Source organism: Dryas octopetala, chromosome 1 (genome assembly GCF_963921425.1).
Source record: "Dryas octopetala chromosome 1, drDryOcto1.1, whole genome shotgun sequence".
NCBI lineage: Eukaryota > Viridiplantae > Streptophyta > Magnoliopsida > Rosales > Rosaceae > Dryas > Dryas octopetala.
In genome coordinates, this window is record NC_141366.1 from 2,746,851 (window position 1) to 2,773,560 (window position 26,710).

The following is a 26,710-nucleotide window of genomic DNA, read 5'->3' on the forward strand; positions in this document are numbered from 1 at the left end:
TATGTCATGTTGTATATATATGTTGTAGTGCAAGTTTAGTAAATGGCTTACTTATATGGTAAAATCCGAGTCAAATGCCAAAGGCCCATTGGGGGGAACAAGATAGTGTATTGAGCTGCACTCATCCTCTAAACTAACAATTAGTTTTCTTTATAAATAAACATGTTCAGAGGAGATTTGAATCTCCTCTTTTTCTTTGATTGTATTTCAAATTTATGTAACAAGCCTTAATTTCTACATATTTGTTACACCAATTCAAGGTTGTTTTGAACTTTGAACTTAAGAAAATGTTAAAGGGATTAACCGTATTTGATATTCGTACTCACTACATCCATTATTACGGTGAACAGTTGATTAGCAAAATTAAAATCTCATCGATGATCCATTCAGAGGCGGACGCTTCCATTTGAAGGCCTGTTCTCATAGTTTTCTATCATTGGACTAGTAAGTTGGGCCCAATCCCACTCCACTTGGCCCATTAACTAAACCTCCAGTCTCCACTAAGTGCACCCGGTTATGGTGCTGCCACGTGCCTTTATTCACAACCATTCCACTAAGGATGAGCCATCCATCATCTATTCATCTCACAAAATGTATTTCTCCTCGTACAATTTAACCAAGACCAACAGAAAATTAAAGGAATGAGGATAAGACACTTGTGGAGAGCTTGTGCTACAGACACTTCCATTCAAATCTAAATCAGTAAATGATCATGCAACCGCCATCCAACGGCTGACATTAACTCAGCAACAGCCAGTGGGATATATTATCCTACTCACTCAGCCTCCCTCCTCTTATTTTTTCACTCCAAAGTCCAAAGTATTCCGACTTCCATATAGTAGAATACCATTTTCCTCTACAAGGTGAAATGGCTTCTTTGACAATGGTGTTTCCTCCGGCAACCGGCAGAGTAAAGAGCAGAGTGTACGCGGCGACGGCGGCGAAGGGAGCAGGAGGAAGCAAAGAAGAGAAGGGTCTGCTTGATTGGATTATTGGAGGGATGGCAAAGGAGGACCAGCTGCTTGAGACTGACCCAATACTCAAGAAGGTGGATGACAAGAGTGATGGCACCACCAGCGCCCGAAAGAACTCCGTCGCTGTGCCGCCCAAAAAGAAGGGTGGCTTTGGAGGCCTCTTCGCCAAGAAATGATTCTCATTCTCTGCCATTTCAGGCACTACTCTGTGTCTATTTGCTTTCAGTACTCAATTGTTCATCTTCTGGAACATTAAGCTCTGTTTACTTATTCATCATCTTTCTACATATCTAAGGAATTTAATTTTAATTCATTTTTGATCATCACCTACCGGGTAGTATATTTATAGTTATATACCATGTTTATTGGAATAATTTGTTGCCAAATGGGGTTCTGATTTGTTGAATTAATTGGATAAGTGATTCATTAATTATGTCACTAAAATAGAAAAAAGTATTTTAATCTCTGGTAATTAACATTTATGTTATTTATGTGTGTATTATGTACTCTGCCTCTAGGCATGAGCTCTCTGGGTTATGAAGCGGCTAGAGTCTTTTTGGTAGTGGGATTATCTTTGCAGAGCAGCCTTTTTCTCTAAACAATGCAATAAACCATTTATAGTGGAAAAACAGAGTAAGATCATTTTATTTGGACCAGCTTAGAGGGCGCAGACTAGAAAGAAATTGGGAAAATAAGGACACCAAATTACTGACAGTAAGTATAAGCATAGCTCTCCTATATATAGAACAGACTAGGAGTCGAGGTAACAACAACAATTGGAACAGAAATTCATAGATTTTAGAAAAATCTAAGGACAATTTGTGGTTATAGAATTTGATCTTGAGAAAGAAGAAGAAGAGTTGATGAACTCGATGCAATCATCTATGGCTTCTTCTCTATGAGAATCAACAGCAGCCACAAATGGCATCGACCGTCTAGATATAGAATCCATTCGTGAAGGTCTGGTCCTCCTCACAGATGCCATACCGATACCTAGGGCTCCACCCACCTTGTGAGCAAAATGTTTGAGCAATCTCATTGGTAAGAAGCCTGACCATGTAGGAAGTTTGAATCTAAAAGTTTCAGCAAACCTTCTGTCTTGGCCAACTCTCTTACTGGAAGTCTGCTTGAAATAAAGGACGGTCCTCTTGTTGGCATACTCTCTGTGGCTCATCTGGGTCTTGGCTCTTGTTGCCATATTGAGAGAGAGAGAGAGAGAGAGAGAGAGAGAGAGAGAGAGAGAGAGAGAGAGAGAGAGAGAGAGAGAGAGAGAGATGTACAAGTGGAATTGAACAAGCAAAGAGCTAGCAGGGTAGAAGAAATCCTATAGTGGGTGTGCATATATAATTGGAGGGTGTAAGAAGACATATATGAATATATGATATATGGAAGAGTGTCAAAAGGATCTTCCAAAAAGGGAATGAGACGGTGAGAAAAGAAATCTGAAGCAGTAGCCAAAAGCATGAACTTTGGCTCCCCACTAATTCAAATCCGTCCTTTGACCATGTGAGCGCACCTTGTTGCTTGCATCGGAAGGGGACCCCTCCAATCAACAAAACACCAAAAACAAATACTAAGGACGGAAAGTAATTTGTATGCAAACAGGTACAAATAGATCATATTCACGCCAATAATTTGTGTATAGACTCGAACATTCACTCCACGAGATCCAAAAATTAATTTTTGGGTGGGACGGTTTTAGACTCCATCTCCCTCTCACAATGATCCATATCATGTATTGCTCAGGGTGATTGTATAACGTAGATGTACACATCCCACCTTACTAAATACTCTCTATGAGACCGTTGTGTATGACACATTTACACATCACACGTCCATCATAACTATGAAGATTCAGTTACAAGGGTCAATACAGATTTAGACATCAACTCAGGTTTGATCTAAAATCAGATACATAAGTGAGCCGTCCATGGAAAGATAGTAGGGTAAATAGATGGAAATGGGGCACTAGGGCCAGTGAGTTGTACATGTTAGAGTTCAAATATGGTATTTTACAGATTAAACAGATGTTTCAATGTACTAAAATAGCATCAAAGATAAATAACAGTCAAGTTTTCAAGAACCTAAAGAAAGCATAACACAACATGCAATAACTCTCTGAATATCTATGAACAAACTAGCACAAGTAAACTAGTCAACAAAACTTGAAAGAAGCACAATCAATCCCTCCATGGTTTTGCTTTCAGATGCATATTCAGTCAACCATTTTCTTTCTAATCAAGCCATCTGACAACTTGAAAGCAATTGCTTAGATCACATGCTCCCAATACAAGATATATCTTTTCAATGTGTCAACACATACGATCCACACTCATATGAGTCTATGCCAAAGTCAGACCTTTAGTAATCAGTATCCAGATGTTTAACAAGAGAACGTTGCCCTTGGCTAATAACATTTCACCTCGAGGAAAAATCAACCGAGAAGCCCAATGTGTCAAGATTAACTGAGAATCCTCTTAAAGACCAAGTATGTGACAGTTATCATTTAGCAGCATCATTACCAGTTTACCAACCCCTGCATCACCCTATTAATTCTTACATAGTTACATCACCTCAAAAACCTTAAGCACTGAAACAGAAGACACATAGGAACAAACCAAAACTCTGAAACTTTTTCCTCTATAAGCTGATTCTAAGTCAAATTTGTTACAAGCAGAGTTTAATATACAGTCATTTGGACACTCTATCAGATAACTGGAATTCAAGAAAGAAAATCACTCTTTATTATTCATAACAAGCAAAACCTCTCCACCATGCCCAATGGTGTAATCCAAGAACTCTCTAACCTTTTCAGTATCTTTAAAAGCCTGAGGAGCAACAAGATCACTATCCAAATTGTACCAAACCCCGTCAATCTTCCTCAATGTAACCCAATGTCTACTTTTCCAAAGCCCAGCAAACATTCTAACCGGAACATTAAGCAGAATACCCATCAAAGCATCTTCAGGTCCATCTAGATCAATCGAAGACGCTCCATTACGATGATCATGCCAAACCACATTCTTTCCCTTATCTTCTAAAGCCGCAATTAGCACATTTATGTCATAGTTTCCAGTAAGTGCATTATGATGGGGCTTAAAGAATACGGATGCGGGTGTCCATGTTTCCTTGTTGGGTTCTTCAAGAACAAGTTTTTCAGCAATCTCATTCAATGTTGATCGTGTAAATGCATCTTTTTGCTGTTCTACAACATTGTTTAGATAAAAGCAGACCCATTTAAGAATCAAATCAAATAAAAACATAAAGAAACTATAAGATTAAAATCATAGAACTGAAGCAGAATGGTGGCTTTAGACATAAATGATTAATGGGTTTTCTTCTATATAACCTTTCTTCTGAGCAACCAAGAAATTTATGGAATAAGATAGCATAAAGAGAGGGAAAGAAAGATGGGTTTGGAAAAGGGTACCTGAAAGAGATTGTTGAGCGAGTGTAAGAGGCAAAATTGAAGCCTCTGGCGTTCGTGGTAGATTTGGGTACTATGCTTATGCTCGCTCGTCATCTTCAATTTCAAAATTTCAGTTCTTAAGAAGGGACCGTAAGAAAGGGCGAATCCCAATAGTAAGGCAAAACGCGTTTCAGATGATTCAACGATTCTAAGTAACCGAAAAAAAGAAGAAGAATAAGAGAATCCCAAGTTTCTATGTTTGGCTGTTCAGGAACTGAACTTAGTTGTATGAAGAGGAGGAGGACATTGAATTTTGTTAGAAGTGTCAAGTCTGCGAGTTTCATCTTCCAAGTCGATGAATCGATGCCATATCCACACGTCAGAGAGTCTGGCGGGTGGCAGAAGCGGATTAGTAACATGTGGGTGGTTGGGGATGGTGGTTGGCCTACGGGTTACGGGCCACGGCCCATTGGCCCATCGTTTTGAGTCAAATAAGAGAATTGGTTGGTTAATCGACCAAGAACGCAAAAAATGAACCCGACGCCTAAACTTCCAACTCCGAATTGAGGACCATGTGTTAAGCAATGTCATTATGCTTCACGTCTCAATAATGCTACATGTTTATTGCGATTATTTGATCTAAGTAGCGGTATTTTATTTTATTTTATTTGTTTTGAAATGATCTAAGTAATGGTATTTAGACCTTCTTTAAAAATTATGAGTTCAAATCTCATAAATACATTTTGATCACATTAGTTGACTATTTTATATGACAATTGATATGATAATGCCATATAATTAATGACATGAGCTGATCACCTTAGTCCTACTATTTGATATTTCTAAATGACCATAGTTATTGTGAATAGTGCAAATGAAAAACGAAATGTCGTTGTAGTCTTCTCTGAAAAGAAACACGACACGCCGTTTTATAGCACCTCAGTCCTCAATCCTCAGTCCTCTCCTCACCAACGGATAGGCAGTGGCGCAGTGGTAGTGGATAACAAACTAACAAATCCCACCTCCAAAACTCCAGAGAGAGTCACAGACTCAGTCACTCACAGTTACACTCAACAATGGCAATGGCGACCTCAGCAACACCCTTATCACTCTCATTCTTCACCTCCTCAATCTTCCTCACCTCCTCTAAACCCCTCTCAACCCTCAAACCCAACAATTTGCTTAAACCCCCCACCAAATCCCTAACCCTCAGCTCCAAGGTCGCCACCCTCCCCGTCCTCTCCTTCACCGGCGACAAAGTCGGTGACACCTACCTCGACCTCAAGGCCGCCCAACCCGACACCGCACGCGCCGTCGTTCACCGGGGCATCATCACCGACCTCCAGAACAAGCGCCGCGGCACCGCCTCCACTCTCACGCGCGCTGAGGTCAGAGGCGGTGGGAGAAAACCCTACCCGCAGAAGAAGACGGGTCGGGCCCGCCAAGGGTCCACGAGAACCCCGCTCCGGCCCGGCGGAGGAGTCGTGTTTGGACCCAAGCCCAGAGACTGGAGCATCAAGATCAATCGCAAGGAGAAGAGGCTCGCGATATCGACGGCCATGGCCAGCGCCGCCACGAACACAATTGTGGTGGAGGATTTTGGGGATGAGTTCGAGAAGCCCAAGACGAAGGAGTTTATTGCGGCGATGAAGAGGTGGGGGCTCGACCCCAAGGAGAAGACTACGTTTTTGATGATGGAGGTGGCCGATGGTGTTCGGCTTTCGAGCCGAAACATCGGGACGTTGAAAATGTTGACGCCGAGGACTCTGAATTTGTTTGATATTTTGAATGCGGATAAGCTGATTCTAACGCCGGACATTGTGGACTATTTGAACGCACGGTATGGGGAAGATTACGAAGGCGAGACTGAGGACGAGGACGAAGACGAGTACGAAGACGAAGAAGATGCAGAGCAAGAAGAAGGAAGTGAAGCTCAAGGTTAAATCTTTTATGCCATTGTTTTATGCTTTTTAACTGCTTTGATATGGTTAAATTTGTGTGTTTTACCTTTACATGCATTTTTTAGTATCTGGGTTTTTAATAGGTGAATGTATTGTGTTGGGTTTGCAGTCTTTTCGCATTGAAATTTTACATGTGTAGAGCAATTGAATCTTCTGCTTGTTCTGCTGCTGCTATTTATATTGAGGGGTTAAAATTATACTATTCATGCACATTCATGTATGTTTTAAGCCTATGGAAATTTGCAGTCATGCCCAATGCCCATGCTTGTTAGGCTACTCTATATTAATCGGGTTCTAACATGGACAATAATTTTGCAGGGCATTGTGCATCATTTTACATGGTATATATATGCTATGCATATGTTATGGATCTTTCACTGTGATTGTTTGTTTATCAAACTCATATTTGTTGATTCTTGTGAGTTGGGACATGCAGGAAAGTAGTTTGCATTGAGCATTGGTTTTCATAAAAATGGAAGTTTTTATCAGTTCTCCTTTGTGTGAGAAATTTATTCTTGTTATCAATTCATTCTTTTTGCACTATTATCTACTTAGACATCATATGCTTAAAATACTGGATGCCAGATTGAGGTGAACTCAGTTTATCTGGTTACGTTTGGTGAGGTGAGCATCGATATCATCTGGTTGATAGAAGAGTTGGTGTTGATGTCAAGATGGTCCAGCAATGAATAGAAGGCGAAGGCATAACTTTGTTTTCTCTTTTATGCACTTATATAGTCAAATTTCATTCTCTTCCTGTATTCTAGATTGTGATCTTGAACCAGTCTTGTCAATGGTGGAGATTACTCGAAAGTGTATGCTTGCTCAATAAACAAACCAATTTGACCGTCAATAAATAGCCATGGCATTTTAGGGTTCGAGTCCACTGTTTGAATCTTTCTTCTGCAGGCATTTGAATGCATTCCACCAGTGGTAAGCGGTAGCAACATTGAATCTTGTATAATTTTATGAAAAAATGCTTAGGTTCTGTTTGGTTGGCAATTATTAAACTAAAAATTATAAGGTTTTTATTCTTGAATTTTTTAAATGAAAATGGGACTTTGAAAAAAAAAAAAAAAAAAAACCCAGTATCTGAAAAAGATACAAAGGATTTCTATACATTCTACTACTAATGTTGCATCTTACTCTCATATGTTCAAGTCTTTTAAACACAATGAAGAAGATTTGTGCATGTTTTTGCACTTGCTGTTGTGCAAGGACGATTTTCAGAGATAATAATAGCTTTCATTTTCAGGTTACCATTTGAGAGTTGAATAGTAGCTTACTATCAAATTTAGCACCGAGTTCAATTAACAAAGTGAATTAAAACTGAGTTTTGAGGAAGAGTAACAATTGGAATTGACAGGTAGGAAGGTATTGTATGTTTTCTATCTTATTAAAGATTGAAAAAAGTGAGCCGGAGAAAACAAAAGAATAAGGTTGAATATATACTCTCTATAGCCAGTCAATGGAGTTAGAGGCATTATTTTCCTATTTGGCAAAGCTTCCTAAGCACAGCACGTATCATAGAATTGTCGCTCATTTACTCCCAGCCACGCGACTGATCGGCTCAGCAATGATGCTATCAGCTAGCCCAAACCATGGTCAAAAGCTCTCTCCCCCTGTGCAAGCACAGAATAAACAGGAAAAAAGAAATGCACACTCCCTACGCAGGCATTAACCTGTTCAGGTTCAAAGGGACTGTCTCAGCCTGATCTGCCAGCATCCTAGCCCAAAAAACCAGTGCTAGAGCAGATACAGGCACCCCTGGTGCGTCCTTTATGTCAATAGAATGCTAAAGAATATACACACAATGACGATGTAATATAAATAGAAAACATTTTATTACGAAAAAACACAAGCACAAGCAGAGAAAAGATAATAAGTCTTAAAATGTACTTCACACACCACACAATGTGTTCTATACCATAGCATGAAAATGAAAACCTAAGGTCTCCGTTCTGGACAAGTCAATCATGCACGAAAGTCACCAGGGTTGTCAAACCGATTCTGGTTGTTCATGTGTTCCTGCAAATATCCACATTGGAATCAAGAAATGAGAATAGTTTAGATCTGAACCGTCTTTAGTTGGAAAAAGATAATGCAATGCAAGATAGTAAAAAATTTATCCTTCAATTGGTAAAAAAAAAATTTTTTATTTTTATTTTTTATATGCTATCAGGATGCCCACAATTATGTTTGCTTAAGTACAGAAATCGGCATTTTTTATTTTTACAATGGTAAACTGCATGCACAAAAATACAGACATCATCCGACTTTAACATGCTGTATCAGAAATCTGGGATGGGTCATGTGCTCTAGAGTTGACTGACATTTCCCATGAAATCAACAATTCAACACCTTAACTCTTTTCAAGTCCAGCTTATAGAGCTTGAGACTAGATTAGTCCATCTTAACTCTTTTCAAACTTCTTGAATACAAGTATACCAGAAAATAGCATTTGCACAAGGAAAAGTAAATCCAAAAACATTTACTGACCTTCACCTTTCTGTGGATTTTACGTAACTTTCTGGCAAGTAAATTTCTCCACCAATTTCACCATGTTGTTCCCCACTGACAGTTTTCTTGGCAGCAAGAAACTCAGCACTCATAGCATCCATTCCATGCTTCACAGCTTCCTCAGCACTCCCATAACCATGCTCTTCAGCATACTTCCTCACGTCCTCCGTTATCTTCATAGAACAGAACTTTGGCCCACACATAGAGCAAAAATGGGCCACCTTGGCACCATCTGCTGGCAGGGTTTCATCATGGAAGGACATGGCCGTCATAGGGTCTAATGACAAAGCAAACTGGTCCATCCACCGGAATTCAAATCTTGCCTTGCTTAATGCATCATCCCAGGCTTGAGCATGTGGGTGACCTTTGGCTAGATCAGCTGCATGAGCAGCTATCTTATACGCTATAACTCCAGCCTTCACATCATCTCGATTTGGCAATCCAAGGTGCTCTTTTGGGGTTACGTAGCAAAGAAGGGCAGTGCCTAGAGCCCCAATATTGGCAGCACCAATGGCAGAGGTGATGTGATCATATCCAGGAGCAATATCAGTTGTTAAAGGACCAAGAGTGTAGAAAGGAGCTTCGTTACACCATTCAAGCTGTTTCTGCATGTTTTCAGGAATCTTGTGCATTGGAACATGTCCAGGTCCTTCATTCATTACCTGTACATCCTTTTCCCATGCCCTACGGGTCAGTTCTCCCTGAGTTAAGAGCTCTGCAAACTGTGCAGTGTCATTGGCATCATAAATGGAACCAGGTCTCAGCCCATCACCTATTGACAGGGCCACATCATATTGATTGCAGATGTCCAGAATGTCATCCCAGTGCTCATAAGCAAAATTCTCTCGGTGATAAGCTAAGCACCACTTTGCATGAATAGATCCTCCTCGGGAAACAATTCCGGTCATACGCTTTGCTGTTAGTGGGATGTACCTTAGTAGAACCCCAGCATGGATAGTGAAGTAATCTACACCCTGCTCAGCTTGTTCAATAAGAGTTTCTTTGAATACTTCCCAGTTAAGATTTTCTGCAATTCCATTCACCTTTTCAAGTGCTTGATAAATGGGTACAGTCCCTACTGGCACAGGGGAGTTACGTAGGATCCACTCACGGGTCTCATGGATGTGGCGACCTGTAGAGAGATCCATAACAGTGTCAGCACCCCACATGGTTGCCCATTGGACCTTATAAATTTCCTCTTCAATAGAGCTGGCAACAGCAGAGTTTCCTATGTTTGCATTAACTTTGACCAGAAATTTTCTCCCAACAATCATTGGCTCCAGCTCCAAGTGCTTCTTATTGGAAGGGATAATCGCCCGCCCACGAGCCACTTCTGATCTCACAAACTCTGGGTCAAGTTTCTCACGAGTGGCACAGTACAACATTTCCTCAGTTATAATTCCCTGCTTAGCATAGTACATCTGAGTGTATCTTGGTCCACCTAATTTCTCTCGCCTGTCGATCCAATCTTTCCGTAGTTGAGGGAGTCCTATTTATCAATATCAACCAAGAAATAGGATGAACAATGCTAATGTAAGCCCAAAACACAAAACATTAAAAGACATTGAAGTGGAAACCGTACATTTTTATATTTGAACTAAACAACGTTATATAACTTTTTTCAATCAAATTATCTTAATGCCTCATTGAGAGAAGTGAGAAAACATCCATATAAACAAAATTAACAAAAACAAAATATGAAGTTAGATATGTAAGAAAAAGATTAATACCCTCTTCAACATAGATAGACTACCAACCAAAAAGATGTTAAAATGAACTTATTATGCATACCAATGCGCGGGCTGATGTTTTGTGGACCACTGGTATCATAGTTGTCAAATGCTGGTTCATCCCCAGCCAGGTGGACTCGTCGAAAGGGAACTTTCAGCACATGACCGGTTTGCTCGTGAGCAACTTCCCTGCAGGGCAGATCATACATCAGCACACCACAATTCAATTCACAAGTGTACATTGTGAGCGTGTATAGATTTGACAAGTTATATAATTCAAGATGAAAATCATGTAAAGCCAATGGAAGAAGAGGAAGAGACACACCTGTGTTCTTTTGTGCTCTTTGGGAAACATTGTTCAAAGGATGGAAGAGGCAAAAAATCAGGAGAAGCAGGATCGACTGTATGCCTCGGTTGTTTGGCTTTCTCTGAATTGGTTGCTGGGGGATCAAAGGTTAATGTGGCTCTAGGACCTGAGCTCATGGAAGTAAAGCATATTTCCTTCTTGTATGGACTTGAAAGACGCCCCACAGCATCAAACGCAGGCAAGAAGGCAGTGCTTGGGAACTTGGCAGGAGAAGAATGATTGCCATTCTTGAACACAACTGATGTCAGGGAACTATGCACCGATGCCATCTCTAAGTTAAGCAAAGAAAAGGGAAATTAATATTCAATCCACAAACAACTTAAAACTAGATGCAGAGACTCTTGTGTTCAGTTCATCAGGGAATTATATATAAATATATAATTAGGCGTAAGAAAACTTTGGGATTGCAAATTTATTCATTGTTTATGATAATGCATTAATACTTCATCTTCAGTTTTATGAAAATAATTATCTCTCATATTACTTGTTTTTGTAGTATTAGGATTTTGTTCCATCAAGTATCACTTTGTATCTATAACTCGTGGCACATCTTTATAAATAAAAAAATAAAATAGCCCTCAAATTATCTGAGGGATTACCCAATATTTTCTGAAGTTTCTTCATCCACAATACGATACCACATGATACACGGGCCCAGAGATTGGTATCGGAATACTAAGTTAGTAACAAAGCAAAGCAAACACACAAACAAAAACCCTTGTTGCGGAAAATGAAAGATTTAAGCAATCCATGCAACACCCAACAACTTCAAATCAGAAGGTGAAACTCAGAGCAGTAGAGCTAAAAAACGCGTCAGACTTATCATAAACACTCAGATATGTAGAAAATAATAACGAAATTGAAACTAACAACACTCAACTCAACATAGCTTAGTTCACGTAAATTTTCCTATTTCAAGAAACCAAAACAAACAGAAAAAAAAAAAAAAAAAAAAAAGACAAATTGGCTTCATTTCATATGTACCTTAGCTTTCTAGGAAACCAAGCAGAAAATTAAGACCCAAGTGCGCTAATGGCTTAGAGCAGTGAGAGTGAAATGCCAGGTTTTGGAGAGAGAGAGAGAGAGAGAGAGAGAGAGAGAGAGAGAGAGAGAGAGAGAGAGAGAGAGAGGACGAACCTGGAAAACCTGGGGTTGGTAGAGAAGAGGGTTCTCAGTCTTATCTTGTTCACTTCACTCTCTCCCACTGAAAGTTTCAATGACAGACTCTGAATACAGCCTCAGATTACGCATGATTTTATAGGGAGTTAAAAAGCGTGAGTCTTCCAGGCTACTCCGAAAGCTACCCAAAAAGCGATTGCTTACGTGGCTCCCATGATTCCCGAGATATTTCTGTAATCCGCTTACTACTTTGCAAAGTTGCGAACACATAATATAATTTGGTGCTTAAGCTTAACCCATTATTTTGCATACAAATTCCCATTTATGCATTCTTATATGGCATGCAAAAGCCGTCAAACATGCTTATAAACAATAACCACATAGTTTATAAAAAATGTGCTTGTTGATTTCACAATAAGCACTTAGTTTCAAGGAGGTATTCCAGTTTTAAATGTGCCATGGACCCCTTCACCTTATAAAAAAATTCTTTTTTAATAAATTTCGTTTTGAGTGAGCTCTACAGTCTACATTACCCTTCAATGGCAGGAAGGAGTAAGCGCACCATGGATGTTTTGAAATGATCAATCCATAGGACCATAGCCACCTGACAGCCCAGGAAGGCATTGTGATTGGCCACAGTGGTTGATGTAAAATTGTAAATTACTTAAGTCAACTTGCTTATATATATTTTCCTTATAGTATTCCATCTTTCACAGTTTCGTGTGTTTGAAGGACCGTTAATTATTAATATATATAAAACTCTTAAGCATCAATCCATAATCACACATATGGACAACCAGGACGACTATTATTAAAATTTTCCTTTTCCTTGTAATGGAGGGGCAAAAGATTGGCTATTGGTTGATCACTTGATTTTACTTCCATTCTCACTCCATTGTATTGGTCATGGATTTTGTCTAAAAAAAGCCTAGTTGGGCATGGCATAAGTCTAAACAAGTGATTTATATCAAAACAACTCACGTAAGAAACTTGAATTGAGGAATAATGTCTAAATAAGGGACTTGAATGGACGAATATGTGACATAATATACATTCAAGGGTGGGATTCATTTAAATAAATTATTAATTTCAAAAATTGTGTTAATCCAACCAATAAATACATTGTCGCTCACTTTAGTCCCTTAGAGATGCTCTGACCAATAATATCTTCCCCGGTTTGTAGTCTCATAAAGTTTGTTGCTGGTGATCAAAAATAATATTACAGACGTGGTGTTGCTTGTTTCACTAATCATAAGTGGATTAGTAATTTAGTATGGGAAACAAGTAGGAGTTTACAGTCTTTACAGCTGAATGAATAGGACATTATGAATTAACGAAAGAAACAGAGCCACATGGGACCGTGGCCCTTTGCTGGTTTCCTTACTTCCTTGGCCAAGCCCAAAGGACGAAAGGACAAGTTGCTTTCAGAGAAGGACACTGATATTTTGGACTCCAAAATATCAATGCTTCACAGATTACAATATCATTTGCAATCACTGCCCATCACTCCTCCAGACCAAGGATTACATTTACAGTGTACTTCCAGATTCTTTTAGTTTATTTGGTTTTGATCTCAAAAGTAAAGGCAAAGGCAAAATGCTTCAAAAATATTGGACAGTTTCTACCCTTTGCTCAATTGGTCTATGAGGCACTATGTTTTAGTCTTTTGACTCGGTTTTTTTTTTTTTGGTCATACTTTTGACTCAGTTCAACTTCCCCTGATTCAGAATTAAAATTGCACTTTTCTTCCCGAAATTCTATAAATTTCTAGGCATTTCTCCAATTCTTCATATCTAATCCAGCTGTGGAAAACATAGCTAGCACAGCAAGGGGAAAAACAACAACAAAAGACACACCCCAAGGCCAATTCTTGGATCAACCGCCGGAGTTCCAGCCTGGGACAAACCATCTTTTTTTTCACATATGAAACGCGATTTAGACCGGTCAAATTGGATGAGCATCATTTGGTTTGCCAGCAACAACGCTGGTAAGTGGTAAAGATCAATTATGACCACCATCAATTTGAAATGGGCCACTTCCCCAGAAATTCCATAACTACGATAAGCACAACATTCATCTGAACTTTTTGAACTAATATACGAGGAATACTGTATATTATTTCATATTATAAATATTGTATACAACTTAACAACAATTACAATTGCAGATATCCAGATAATGAGTAATCGAGTAACAGTCAATGTACAACGGTTTCAGATACCAACCCGCTTATGCCAAAGTTAATATGGGTGACACACTTGAGAAGGCCTGTGCGGATATTAATCTCTGACTTCTTTCCCTTCTCTCTAGTTGGGGTGGTAAATTGTGAGTTAAAACAAAGAGCAGCCTGGCATTTGCTAAAAAATGAATCCAAAATTTACTGTAACGGAATATACAAAGTTGTAAGGGTGAGTTGCTGCTAATCAAGAGGATGAATTCACTGACATGACAATGGCACAAAAGGCAATAAGCTACTCCATATTTCACTTAGCATTGAAGAGCAGTAACAGAATATAGTTGTCAACCAGAGCCAGTCTGCAATGGGAGGAGAGACTCTTGCTTGCCACTAATGAAAATTGCCAGTTCTGTTGGCGCAACCACCAATTTTAACCACTCTTGTAGCTCTTCACCTTCTACTTTCTCTTTTTCTGAACAAGAACCACTATCAGAACCCACATGACAACTGCATAGAGTAACTTTTATAATGCAACGGGCACATAGTCCCCATCCTAAGCTAAAGATTTGCCAACTAAAATGAGCATATTATTGTTATGAGAGCTCCTAAGCTCAATAGAGTTCATACAAGCTCCACTAATACAACTATGAACATGCATCTTTCATTAACAAACCCTAGGTAACTTCACCATATAAGTCATAGCACTATCAATTTGTAAGTTATTTAGAGATTTTACAGCCAATTCAACATGCCTACATATTCCAAACACCCAGATCACCAGACCTTGTCTATCAAAGCTAAATCCATACTTTCAGAAAACAAACCATCTCCCACCACCTTTTCTTTGCAAGAAAAGCCCCAGATTAACATTTGTTTTGTGCGGGTTTTTACCAATTTGAGGCTGAGGCAAATTAAAAAGCATCAAATTATATAAGACTATAGAACGCAGAAAATAGTATGATAATACCAAAGCAACAGAACATCACCTTCCAAATGAGCACCAAGACCCTCCAAAACAGTAGGATTAGCACGCACAACAGAGAGGGCTACATCCAAAGCGGATTGTAGCAATAATTTGACCTCTCTTTGAACGAGATCAACAAGATGGCCCTGTTGTCATCAGATGGGATCAGTACTTACAACAAATTAATTAATAAGGAACGAAATAAAAATAAAGGTCCTACCTGATCCCTTCCCCAAGGAGCACCACCCCCAGATTCATCAATTCCACCTGCAGAAAGAGTTGCTATAGACACAGGGCCAATTGTCTGATTGAGACCATACTCAGCTACTGCTTTGTATGCCATGTCAGTCGCTCGTCGTATATCATCAAGTGCACCCGTTGATACACGGCCTGAATACACAAATTCTTCTGCTGCACGCCCTCCAAGGAGTGTAACCAGACGTCCACGTAACTCATCAATGAAGAGTAAATATCTATCTTCAGTTGTTGGAGGAGTATAAGTAAAGCCCAGTGCCCCCCCTGACCTTGGCAATATGCTCAATTTCTGATAACACAAACATAGAGTATTTATTACATCTATGTACTTTGGAAGTGCATAAATGAGGTATTGCACGAGCAAGACTTCAATCATTCACAAGAACAATTTTCAGTACTCAATCTTTAACAATTCACCTCAACACGTGGCTGTCCAGGGAGAAGACTTGCAATAGCAGTCCCTACCACTGCATGACCAGCTTCATGCCGTGCAACTACAGCCTTCTCACTCCCCTGCAACTTGGCAGTCTTCTTTTCTATCCCCTATAGCAAGTAATTCGGCTAAGTTTCCAACTAGTTAATGAGAAATCAATACATTCTTTTTTCTTTTTTTTTCTTTTTTAAAATGGTGTCACTAAACATTATGTTCCTGAGGGGAAAACACATTAGTTAAATATGTGTAACTCAATACACAGGATAGTAAGAAACAATATGGTAAAAGATGTGTAACTCAAATTATATATAAAAAAGAATGTTCATCAAAAATAAAATAAAAAGAACCAACTAAGGGTGCTCTCCTGGGTCATAAGAGCACTTATGGCAACACAAAAATACAGACACTTCATAGGATGGGGACAAAGATCAAGTGGAATGAGGGTTGTATAAATATAAGACAAAACCATAAGGCACCAACATAGACCAGCTCAAGAAAGTCGAGAAAAGAAACTATCATCAGGAATCAGCTGGGAATATAACGAAGGAGACAAGGTTGAAAATTAATCAAATATAATCTCATACGGTTTTCAATCATAATTTAGGAAAATATTTGAATATGGGAGAGAGAGAGAGAGAGAGAGAGAGAGAGAGAGAGAGAGAGAGAGAGAGAGAGAGAGTAACTTACAGCTATTGACCTCTCCACAGCTTGAATGAAATCAATTTTTTCCACAACCACCTTGTTTTGTCTTCCAGCCAACAAAGCAGCTTCATTCACCAAATTTGCAAGATCTGCTCTGCAGAATATTATAATAAAGAAACGTCACTCCCAATGTATTAGGCACAAGCATGACTTTTTCTTCAATTGCATTTATTTACTGATCGGTGCAAACTCTCAACAGAATGAAGAATGAGTAACATATATATACCCAGTAAATCCAGTGGTCATAGAAGCAATGTCACCAAGGTAAACATCTTCCGCTAAAGGAAGTTCCTTTTTAGTAACATGCACTTTTAGAATCGCTTCTCTTCCCATCCTATCAGGTGTTTCCACCTAACGAGAAAAGGAAAATCTTTCATGTGATAAACATTTATACATACTTAGATAAATACAAACATACATACATATATGAAACAAATTATTTCAGAGTGAAACTTGCTATCATATCATTTTTGACATTGAGAGAGGTACTAGAACTAGAATACAAACCATAACCACACGATCAAATCTCCCTGGTCGACGAAGTGCTGGGTCTAAGACATCTGAGCGATTAGTTGCTCCAAGAACAATAACTGCAGAGTTGCTGTCAAACCCATCCATCTCCTGCAATGTGAATTCTCATGCTTTAATTTCAAAGGGATGTAGCCAAAGTTACCCAAATGATCAAAACTAAAATGTAAAAATCTCACAGTGAGCAACTGATTCAAGGTTTGTTCTCGCTCATCATTGCTGACAATGCGGAATTTGCCATCGCGACTTTTTGCTACAGCATCTATCTGCAAAGAAGAAGACATATGAAAAGCAATCCACCAAAAACTTCCTAGGTCAAGAAACAAGATAGTTACACAACACAATAACATATCCATATCCAAACCTCATCGATAAATATTATTGACGGTGCCTCCTTTTTTGCTCGTGCAAATAGATCTCTTACACGAGAAGCACCCATGCCAACATACAACTCTACGAACTCACTAGCAGAGCAACTTATAAAGGGCACTTCAGCTTCTCCAGCCACAGCCTTTGCAAGAAGAGTCTTACCTGTCCCAGGAAGACCCACCTGTAAGGTAAACAAGCCAAACTTACTAATTATTAAACAAACAAAGATGGCCTGTTCTACATATCCTCCAAACATACACTGGCATACAAGCAGTGGATGGGACTGCTCAAGGGTAAAACTATAGAAACCTCCAGGTGCAAAGATATATCTGGTTAATCATACAATGCACCATAACAATCTGACTAATTGCAAATCAGTGTCAAAAGAAAAATAATGACCAGATGTACAATTAAGTGGGAAGCACCCTATACTAATAACTTCTGTAGATTTCCAAGAGAAAAAACCTAGCATGGTTGGCTCATCAAAGTTTACCATAAATGCTAAAGACTTTCATTCAGACCATAATGACTTTCCACTTTATGAGGTCACATTCATCATAGTCTCTGCTTAAAACTCACCAGGAGAACACCACGTGGAGGACGTGCACCAAGTCGTATATATTTGTCTGGATTCCGAAGAAATTCCTGGCCAGAAAACATCAGCATAAATACAATTAAAAAAAAAATCATTTTCAGGAAACATTAGGAAGCCTTTAGGATCCTCTACAAGACTGATAACCTGTTAGTGATATCAAGGTAAACTGAGTGTCCAACATACCACAATTTCTTCTAGCTCCTCTTTAGCCTCATCAACACCAGCAACATCAGCAAAAGTTATTGTTTCCCCTTGTTCACATGCTTTAGCCCCACCAGAGCCCCCAGATTTCCGGTTCCTAATCTGGCCAGCTGTGTGCTGTACACAAGCATGTATTCACTGAGAACCATATAGAAAAAACAAGTTTCAAAGAACGAAAAGAAAGAGACAAAGAGCTGAGAGAAACAAGCACACTGGCTCATACCTGAGAAAAGCTTACAGGGAACCGGTGGAGAAGCCCTGCAAGCACGGCAACATAAAACAAAGCTATCTGCAAGGGTTAGATCCAAAGCCAAAAGATTAGAACTTCCTTGCATGGAATATCGTAAACTTCTGCCACAATACACATCATGAAAAACAAAGCAAACTTCTTTGCGATAGCAATACATTTTAAAATACAAGGGAATTCAGGGTTGCATGTATAATTGGTACATTGGGATTAACATAATACCTATATTCAGACCTTCTACATATACAAAATCGAATCTAAGCAATTTGATATTTTTAATGATTAGTTTCTGATCCATCATTGATCATTCAAACAAAACATAGTTCAAAAAATTTATCATAACAACTTATGCTGATTACTTATTTCACTAACTTTTTGCAACTAACCAAAATGGTTAAGTTCAGAACAGTTGCTCTTTGTAGTTTGCAGCACATATTAGGATTTCTAAAGCTTGTTTTCGGCATAATAATTTTTTCTGCAGCATAACCAAATAATCAATAATGTCTAACCTCCAAAAACTCACCATTGCAGAATTCAAGAATCCACCCGACCGTTTATCTGGGGACCCGAACTCCACCTCATTCTCAAGCATCTTCTCATACGGCGTCCTTATATCAGTTGGCCTCGTTGTCGTGTAAACCACCCTCTTTGTTGGAGCCACACTTCTTATCAAAGACTCCGATTCTTGAAACTTACTCACACCACTCAATTCACTTTCTTGTTCACCTTGTTCAGACTTCAACTTAAACATAACATGAACCCCATCAACTTCGACCTTCTGCACCTGATTACTATTAATCATACTCAAGAAATCACTGTACGGAACGCTAATAAACGTGGTTGGCGTCCTCGGCTCCGACCCCGGTAACGGAATTCCGGGCCGGAGCAACCGCATAACGAAAATCACAATTCCTAATTGCAAGAGCAAGATTCCAATCTCTTGGGCCTGAACTATGGGCTGCCACCGCCACTTGCCTCCTTTGGACCACCACCAATTCTCTTTCTTTTGCCTCTCCCTGCGCGGGTTCGAAGCCGGAGGGCTCGAATTGGGCGAGTTGCCGTTCACGCCCTGGCCCTCGCTCGCCTTCGCCTCGCTCTTCTCGCCGGAATCGCTATCCTGACCGCTCGCCAAAACCCTAATCGTCCTGAGCCCTCCATGGCTCCTCCCGTAACCTCCCCAGAGACTGAACCTCTCCGAAACTCTCAGAGCTTTACCCTGTCCGTACAAAACGATTGGAGGAAACGGCACCGAATTCGAAACGCATCTTCCCCCGCCCTGATTGAAAACCCTAGATTGACCGCGAAAGAAGCCCAATCCATGGCAGTGATAAACATTCGAATTCGAATTCGAATTTAAGCAAAACCTATTGTGGATTGTTGGACGTAAATACTCGACCGACGCCATCCCAAAACCCAAAAATGCAATAATAAATTCAAAATTTCATATATTTATATACACATATCCATACACAAATATTCTATATCACGTTTATACGCGCCCTTTCTTTAGTTTATCAGTTGTCAATGGTTCTCTCAAGCATACGGGCTATAGCTATTAAGCGCTAAGTTAAAGGTTGGAACTTTGGGACACAGAAGACAAGAGTGTTTAAAACGAAGGAGATTCAACTTGGAATAGATCCGTTGGATGAAGGACGAGTTGGAGATCGTAACCGTCGACTTTCCCTTTTGGGCTTGTTGTACTGTGTGAGCCTGTTAACGTTATCCTGCCTTGTTTTTCATGAAAAATTAGATACGATAAGATGATGTTATTAATTTATTCAAATTATAACAATACATACATATAATTAAATTTTTAAATTTTTAAATTATTCGTGTATTATAATTTTAAAAAATTGATAATACTATATTATTATACTACGTGGTATTACGGTCACCTATAATAATTTTTTTTTCTTATACTGCACTGTTTGTTAAGCAGACTTGTCTTAGCGCGTGGATCGTCTGCGTCGCGGGCCAGGAGGGGTATGTGCTCTTAGGTCGGTGTCAGCGACACGTGTCGCAAACCAACACCAGTATTTATCGATTCTGTGGCGGACTCAGGAGTGAGGAGAACCACACGCTGTGGTTTTTGGGCCGAGCCACAGACCACGTACTGTTTGTTGGGCTGGATTAGTACAAAAGGATTGGGCCCAATGGACCTTCACTGTAAGTAATATGAAATAACAACCGCCACTTCTTGGAATACCTGTTTGCTATTTTGTCCTTATTATGGTACGAATGATGGAGGAGCAATAGAAGCTGAGAAGTCCTAAAATAAAGGATCTTACAAAGCCATCAGCCAAGAAAAAAAAAGAAAATTGCTAAAATTGGAAAACCCAAATCCAGAGCAGAAGGGAACAAAGCAAAGATTGTGATACTTCCATCATTTTGTGGGCAAGATGATGGTTTTCTACCGATCGTTGCTCTTCCTTTGTGCCTTACATTTCTTATGGTTTTATATCAAAAACATCATCCATCCCCACTTCTGAATTTTTGTTGCTACCCACAAATCTCTTTGCATTAACGAAACCCGATTTCGTTCATTTTTGAAAAATGTGGGTTTGGCTTTTTTTTTTTCTGCATTTCTCAATTCCTAGTACTACTGCCCAAATTGTGCTAGGCTAGGTTTGAATGTATATCTTACAGGTTTTTAGAGGCAGGTTGTAGACAATTATTCATTTAGTTTGTATTGGTTCTGTTCTATCTAGATTGTACAAAGAGATAGAGACATGGGTATTGATGCAGAGGATATACTAGTTTGTGTATGGAGATTCCTTAAATTTTCCATGAACACTAGCTGCAGATGTGTGCAGAAGCACCCATTTGTTGCAGGCATTTTGTTTTTCATCTTCAACATTTATGTATTTTTCAATCTTTTTGTTTTATTTTTACCATTTCTCGTCTGTGTGGCCGTTCTTCTTAGAGTTTTTTGGACTACTGGAGGACTCACTATTATAGATGTCAAAGGAGATGAGAAACCAAAGGATCGAATGCCATGTAAAATATCTGCATTCGTTAAAGATGATGTTGTTGCCAACCAAAAGATGTGTCCTTCCTTACTAAAACAAAAGAGTAGACGAACAAAGGTCAAGAGAAGGAGCAAAGAATGGGATGCACAATCTGATAAGGAGTCGAAAACTTTTAATGATGATTTGATTAGTATACGTGCGTTGATTGGCAAAAACACAAAGGCAGTCAAGAAGGAGAAAGAAAATTACTCATTTGTTCATAGAGAGAGTTCCATTGCTGAAAATATTCAAGTTCTTGATGAGAACCATTCACTCCTAGATCAGTCTGACCTTTCAGAATCCCAGCTCTTGTCTTCGTCTGATGACTCAGATGAACAGACTGACACATTTGATGATGGTGGGATTGGTGAAGAGGCACAAGCAGAAGGGAATAATAAGGCTGTGCAGTGGACAGATGATGATCAGAGGAATCTTATGGATCTTGGGTTTTCTGAGATTGAAAGAAACAAAAGGTTGGAAAGTTTAATTGCCAGACGAAGAGCGAGAAAGTTATTCAAAATGCAGATTGAGAAAGGTTTGATTGACTTGGACACTCTTCTACCAAGTCAAATTTCTCCTATTTTTGTTACAAGAAACGACCCTTGTGATTTTACAGACGGTTCTAATGAGATTGATGGCTTACACACACCTGGTTCAGCCCCTTCCATTTTGTTACCAAAGCAAAACCCATTTGATCTTCCATATGATCCACTTGAAGAAAAGCCTAATCTTATGGCAGACAGTTTCCAACAAGAATTTGCAGCAGCTCACCATAAGGACATGCTATACTGTAGGCATGAGAGCTTCTGTTTGGGGGCTTCTTTCCCATTAGAATCCAAGTTGAGAGCATCAGAAGGACTGGGGTTCTCCAGATTTAGAAAGCAATCAGGTAACACAAACTTTTTATGTTTCCCTCTTTCATAAGGTCTTTGTTTTACTTGTACTTCTTACTTTCTTCAGCTGCTGAAAAGAAAAGTGGAGTGACTTCTGATTCTGAACTGCATCCCTATTTCTTTTGACCCTGCAGATATGGGACATCATGATAAGCGTGTTGAAAGAATGTTGTCAGGAAAGGGAGAACATGATGAGATTGTTGAAGAACTGATGTCAAAATTAGGTGATGACGACACCCCCCACAGTGTCAGCACTCCTAACAATGTTGAGAATGGAGCTACATCATCAACTCAAGCACCAACCTCAGTGGAACCCAAAGATGAAGGAAATAGAGAAACTCATAATGTGGATGTAATGTCTACTAGAGGTGAAGTTAACATGGAGCCACATATAACTGATGACAGCAATAATGAGTCAACCTCATCATTATCTGAAGAAGATGAACAGACTTATAGTGCCAATGGATCCGATCTCACTCAAAGTGCAATATCAAAATTGGGACGTGTTCCACCTAAACCCCTATCTTGCTCAATTCCTAAGAGCAAAACTGTAAAGGAACCTTTATATGACTCTAGCCCATCTGCAAATGAAAGGAGCAGATTGGAAGACCGTTTATTTTATGTAGATAGGAATATTTGTCATACTCCTACATGCTCTATAGCCTCTGACCTGCAAGTGGAGGTCTCAGAGGCTGGTTCACCTCCATTGACAATTGATGGGACCTGTTCACCCACTGATAGAGAATCCTTGAACTTAGATGGTGACTTTGAAAGAGAGTATATGTGGGGAGCCTCATCTCAATCGTCCAGAACAGAAGAAAATGAATTAAAATCGAGGGAAGTGCGTGGATTAAGTGAGAAGGACATTGCAGGCCTCAGGTTCTCAGGAATCAATAATAACAGCAAGGATGCTGTTTCCTCATCCATGCCCTTGCAACAGGCAGAAGATCATGAACTAGATGACGCGTGTTCGTTGTCTTCTTCAGTAACCGAAATTCATGGAGAGAGTCGATACAATTTGATGAATTTTGATGAAAAGACCTATAATGTCAGGAAAGCAGTGGAAGAAGTGTCAAGGACTTCTAGTTCATCACATGCACCTTCACCTGACAATAAAGTGGAAACAACGGAGTTGAAAGAGAAGTTGGTGACTCATCCCTCTGTAAACCCACAGGTCAGTGATTATGCTCAAGTATGGAATCACTTTCTATTAATCTTTTATATACTGAACCCTCTCTATTAGTAGAACTTACAACTGAGCTTCTTCTTTTTTTTTTTTTTTTTCATATATTGAACAGGAATCATCTAATCCTCCTGATGATACTACAAAGGTGAATGTCATCAATGATGTAAAAGATCCAGCAGCCAACGCGATTGATGACTTGAAAGATGAAAAGAAGAATAAACACAGAGACAGTGGAGCCCAAATGCCAAAACTAAATGAGGGGACTACTTTAGGCTCTAGCAGGAATTTGGAGGGAAATTCTGTGAGTCCTGCTGAACGTCAAGCCCCCTTGGACACTATACAACCCCCAACCAAGGACAAGAAGAATTCAAATCATATTGAAGGAGATCTTCAAAAGGTAACTAAAAATGAGGGCAGGGAAGACATGGTTAAGTCCATTGATGGTGATAAAAACAATTTGAACCCAATTCAAGACAGTAAAGTTGAACAAAGCACTGCAGGAAGTGGAGTTTCTGAGGTAAAGCAGACTTCTGATGATCCCACTGCATCAGCTGTGCAGAAAAATTTGGTGACTGAAGATGTTCCTATTAACTCGACTCCATCCTCGTCTCAAGATATCCCAAGGGATGTATCCTCATCAGATTCTAATCCCAGGAAAGGTATGGAGTCCCCAATATCTGATGTGGGAGACAAGGTGAAAAGTAATTCATCAGAAGAGAAGCCACATGATAGTACAACACTGAACACACCTCAAAATGGAAAGCATCTTGTGGAGGAATCAACAAGTCACCAATCAAATACAAGTGATTCTGAAAAATCACAGGTTTGTACCTTGTTAGCGGCTACTGATACATTATTAGATAAAAGCAAATTAATGTGAGTGGTATTTCTCTTAATTCTTGGATTTTGCTACAATATAAAGTTTGTATTACCTGACTTCTGTTAACTGTGGTTGATTCCTAATTGTTAAATCTCACTCTCTCACACAGAGATGCATGCTTTTGATCAAATTTCATGATTTGTTGTTTTCCTAGTAACAAATGTCAAGATGTGTGGGATCAAAATCCTAATTAAAAATAAACTGGTTGAATTCATGCTTGCATCTCATTTTGAACAGGAACCCTGTAAGCCTCCAGAGAAGTCCACTGAGGAAGCCAACAGCATATTGAAAAAACCAGCTGATGAAACTGGAAATGTATCACAAAAAGAAACAGAGGCTGCTACAGGATCGAAAAACCCGGTTGAAGAAACTCAGAGTGTATCACAAAAAGGAACAGAGGCTACTGCAGAATTGAAGAAACCAGCTGAAGAAATTGGAACTGTATTACAAAAAGCAACAGAGACTGCTGCGGAGTTGAAAAACCCAACTGAAAAAATTGAAAATGTATCAGCAAAATTGAAAAAACCAGTTGAAGAAACTGGGAGTGTATCACAAAAAGCAATAAGGGAGCTTGTAGAATTCACAAAAACAGCTGAAGAAAATGGGAGTTTATCACAACAAGCAACAGAGCCTACTGCAGAACTGGAAAAGCCAGTTGAAGAAACTGAAATTGTATCAAAGACTGCTGCAGAATTGAGAAAACCAGCTGAAGAAGTTGGAAATGTATCACAAAAGCTATCAGTGGCGATTTCAGAATTGAAAAAATCAGATGAAAAAACGGAAAGTGTATCCGGAAAAGCAACAGAGGCTGTTGCAGAATTGAAAAAACCAGCGGAAGAAATCAAAACTTAACAAAGCCACAAATGAAGATATTGGAAATGTATCAGCAAAAGCAACAAAGGTAAACAAGATTTATAATTCATGTACATTTCACAAACATCTCTTCTTTTGGATGAATAAGCAACATTTTACAAACTTCATTAGCTGTATCCATAGAAAACCAGCAAAGTAAACAATACAAATATATTTAAATTTCACACCATCGCATTTTATTCTCACTCTGAACAACTGTGGAGGAACCTTATATATCTTGAACAGGAACCAGAAGATTCTGCCATGAAGGCCCTGAAGGAGTTACCAATGAAGTTAGTGATCCAGTAGTGATCAAGAAGAAGTCAGTCTACAGAAGGAAGTGAAGGTGAACCTGTGGACTTTGCACATTCATCAAAGCCACAGCTGATGCCAAAGGCAACTTGGAAGCTGGCCAAGATGTAGAATGTGAATTTAAAACTTCCACGGAATATGAACAGGTTGTTGATCCATTTAGAACAGTAAAAGTAATGCAATCATACATGCAACTGCTGTAGAGGGATAGGAAATATGATCGGTGTTCAATAACTGTTTACCGCATTCATTTGGCTTTTGAGAGAAGAGTAGAGCAGGAAGCTTTGAATGTCAGAACATTTTTGTAACATGTCAATTTCTTTTGCCTTTCCCATCTTATTGGAAATTAGATGTATCATGTATCCTAGTTTGTGGATATATTTATGATATATTTATACCTTTTATTCTTTATGGAATAAAACAAAATTTAGGGAACATATGAAAGAATTATACATAAAGCAAGCATATACATATTTTCTTTAGAAAGGCCATGATATAATATGAAAGGTATTTTAATTTATAAGAAGTATCTATAAAATAAGTTTGTTCCTTTTCTTTCTTTCTTTTTCCAATTTTTTTTCTTTTCTTTTGAGAACAGACACATTATGCTCTCTATCTATGATGAACGAGTGATGCCTAAATTACCTTGAAATGACAATCAATCAATTAACTAAGCCTAATACAGTATATTTAGGGGGTGTCTCCAACTCAGATTTTAAAAGAATTTAATAGATTTTTAAATTCATAAAATCCATCAAAATCCAAAGAAATTAGATGGAATTCTCATGAAATTTGTTATGTGTAAAAAATGCATTCAAATCCATCCAAATCTATTAAAATCCTTCACTTAATGAAATTCATTGACTTTTTAAGGACACTTAGATTTTATTGAAATCTATTAAAATCTGAGTTAGGAACACCTAAATTTTATTGAAATTCATTAAAATCTAAATTAAGAACACCTAAATTTTATTGAATTTTTAAAAATCAATGAACTCTAAGTTCGGAACACCTTGTTATCCACAACCA

The 26,710-nt window shown here is 38.9% G+C and overlaps 6 protein-coding genes across 11 annotated transcripts; 3 read left to right on the plus strand and 3 right to left on the minus strand.

The window, feature by feature from the left end:
- The first annotated feature begins 745 nt into the window (after positions 1 to 745).
- LOC147296410 (thylakoid soluble phosphoprotein) lies at positions 746 to 1,300 on the plus strand. Its single transcript, XM_086242122.1, has one exon. The coding sequence runs from the start codon at positions 869 to 871 to the stop codon at positions 1,148 to 1,150; it is 282 nt and encodes a 93-aa protein (XP_086098248.1). The 5' UTR covers positions 746 to 868; the 3' UTR covers positions 1,151 to 1,300.
- Positions 1,301 to 3,012: 1,712 nt separating this feature from the next.
- JOSL (JOSEPHIN-like protein) lies at positions 3,013 to 4,973 on the minus strand. Its single transcript, XM_086242115.1, has 2 exons — positions 4,405 to 4,973; positions 3,013 to 4,174 (listed from the first exon to the last, which is right to left on the minus strand). The coding sequence occupies exons 1-2, from the start codon at positions 4,495 to 4,497 to the stop codon at positions 3,710 to 3,712; spliced, it is 558 nt and encodes a 185-aa protein (XP_086098241.1). The 5' UTR covers positions 4,498 to 4,973; the 3' UTR covers positions 3,013 to 3,709.
- Positions 4,974 to 5,348: 375 nt separating this feature from the next.
- RPL4 (ribosomal protein L4) lies at positions 5,349 to 7,225 on the plus strand. Its single transcript, XM_086229594.1, has 2 exons — positions 5,349 to 6,321; positions 6,930 to 7,225. The coding sequence occupies exons 1-2, from the start codon at positions 5,460 to 5,462 to the stop codon at positions 6,932 to 6,934; spliced, it is 867 nt and encodes a 288-aa protein (XP_086085720.1). The 5' UTR covers positions 5,349 to 5,459; the 3' UTR covers positions 6,935 to 7,225.
- A 484-nt stretch (positions 7,226 to 7,709) lies between these two features.
- THIC (thiaminC) lies at positions 7,710 to 12,252 on the minus strand. 5 transcript variants are annotated; one of them, XR_015119917.1, is made up of 6 exons: positions 12,099 to 12,252; positions 10,920 to 11,232; positions 10,656 to 10,783; positions 8,850 to 10,353; positions 8,272 to 8,372; positions 7,710 to 8,111 (listed from the first exon to the last, which is right to left on the minus strand). XR_015119917.1 is itself a non-coding variant. In XM_086229592.1 (5 exons), exons 2-5 carry the CDS (start codon positions 11,228 to 11,230, stop codon positions 8,363 to 8,365), a joined length of 1,953 nt encoding a protein of 650 aa, XP_086085718.1. In that variant the 5' UTR covers positions 11,231 to 11,232; positions 12,099 to 12,252; the 3' UTR covers positions 8,167 to 8,362. The 5 variants fall into 5 exon arrangements, 2 of the variants coding, with proteins under 2 accessions (XP_086085718.1, XP_086085719.1); XR_015119919.1 differs by having other exon boundaries at positions 8,844 to 10,353; XR_015119918.1 differs by lacking the exon at positions 12,099 to 12,252 and adding an exon at positions 11,946 to 12,046.
- A 1,925-nt stretch (positions 12,253 to 14,177) lies between these two features.
- FTSH7 (FTSH protease 7) lies at positions 14,178 to 20,126 on the minus strand. 2 transcript variants are annotated; one of them, XM_086229590.1, is made up of 13 exons: positions 19,074 to 20,125; positions 18,527 to 18,592; positions 18,286 to 18,420; positions 18,087 to 18,152; positions 17,503 to 17,688; positions 17,318 to 17,404; positions 17,118 to 17,231; positions 16,837 to 16,961; positions 16,596 to 16,704; positions 15,893 to 16,018; positions 15,441 to 15,764; positions 15,243 to 15,366; positions 14,178 to 14,728 (listed from the first exon to the last, which is right to left on the minus strand). In XM_086229590.1, exons 1-13 carry the CDS (start codon positions 19,953 to 19,955, stop codon positions 14,601 to 14,603), a joined length of 2,472 nt encoding a protein of 823 aa, XP_086085716.1. In that variant the 5' UTR covers positions 19,956 to 20,125; the 3' UTR covers positions 14,178 to 14,600. The 2 variants fall into 2 exon arrangements, with proteins under 2 accessions (XP_086085716.1, XP_086085717.1); XM_086229591.1 differs by lacking the exon at positions 14,178 to 14,728 and adding an exon at positions 14,757 to 15,157 and having other exon boundaries at positions 19,074 to 20,126.
- A 963-nt stretch (positions 20,127 to 21,089) lies between these two features.
- LOC147296415 (uncharacterized) lies at positions 21,090 to 25,672 on the plus strand. The gene is made up of 5 exons (XM_086227794.1): positions 21,090 to 22,447; positions 22,586 to 23,625; positions 23,750 to 24,460; positions 24,755 to 25,418; positions 25,616 to 25,672. Exons 1-4 carry the CDS (start codon positions 21,280 to 21,282, stop codon positions 25,367 to 25,369), a joined length of 3,534 nt encoding a protein of 1,177 aa, XP_086083920.1. The 5' UTR covers positions 21,090 to 21,279; the 3' UTR covers positions 25,370 to 25,418; positions 25,616 to 25,672.
- The last annotated feature ends 1,038 nt before the right edge of the window (positions 25,673 to 26,710 follow it).

What these genes read in the sequence shown, in the direction of transcription:
- RPL4 (XM_086229594.1), top strand. Translation starts at nt 5,460, where the DNA reads ATGGCAATGGCGACCTCAGCAACACCCTTATCACTCTCATTCTTCACC.
- THIC (XM_086229592.1), bottom strand. Translation starts at nt 11,230, where the DNA reads ATGGCATCGGTGCATAGTTCCCTGACATCAGTTGTGTTCAAGAATGGC. An exon ending in AAGAGCACAAAAGAACACAG is followed by an intron (nt 10,784 to 10,919) that starts GTGTGTCTCTTC and finishes TCTGCCCTGCAG; the next exon opens with GGAAGTTGCTCACGAGCAAA. An exon ending in AAACATCAGCCCGCGCATTG is followed by an intron (nt 10,354 to 10,655) that starts GTATGCATAATA and finishes ATTGATAAATAG; the next exon opens with GACTCCCTCAACTACGGAAA.
- JOSL (XM_086242115.1), bottom strand. Translation starts at nt 4,497, where the DNA reads ATGACGAGCGAGCATAAGCATAGTACCCAAATCTACCACGAACGCCAG. An exon ending in CGCTCAACAATCTCTTTCAG is followed by an intron (nt 4,175 to 4,404) that starts GTACCCTTTTCC and finishes GTTGTAGAACAG; the next exon opens with CAAAAAGATGCATTTACACG.
- LOC147296415 (XM_086227794.1), top strand. Translation starts at nt 21,280, where the DNA reads ATGGGTATTGATGCAGAGGATATACTAGTTTGTGTATGGAGATTCCTT. An exon ending in CAGATTTAGAAAGCAATCAG is followed by an intron (nt 22,448 to 22,585) that starts GTAACACAAACT and finishes TTGACCCTGCAG; the next exon opens with ATATGGGACATCATGATAAG. An exon ending in GTGATTCTGAAAAATCACAG is followed by an intron (nt 24,461 to 24,754) that starts GTTTGTACCTTG and finishes CATTTTGAACAG; the next exon opens with GAACCCTGTAAGCCTCCAGA.
- LOC147296410 (XM_086242122.1), top strand. Translation starts at nt 869, where the DNA reads ATGGCTTCTTTGACAATGGTGTTTCCTCCGGCAACCGGCAGAGTAAAG.
- FTSH7 (XM_086229590.1), bottom strand. Translation starts at nt 19,955, where the DNA reads ATGGCGTCGGTCGAGTATTTACGTCCAACAATCCACAATAGGTTTTGC. An exon ending in GATTCTTGAATTCTGCAATG is followed by an intron (nt 18,593 to 19,073) that starts GTGAGTTTTTGG and finishes TAACCCTTGCAG; the next exon opens with ATAGCTTTGTTTTATGTTGC. An exon ending in TCCCTGTAAGCTTTTCTCAG is followed by an intron (nt 18,421 to 18,526) that starts GTATGAGCCAGT and finishes GCTTGTGTACAG; the next exon opens with CACACAGCTGGCCAGATTAG.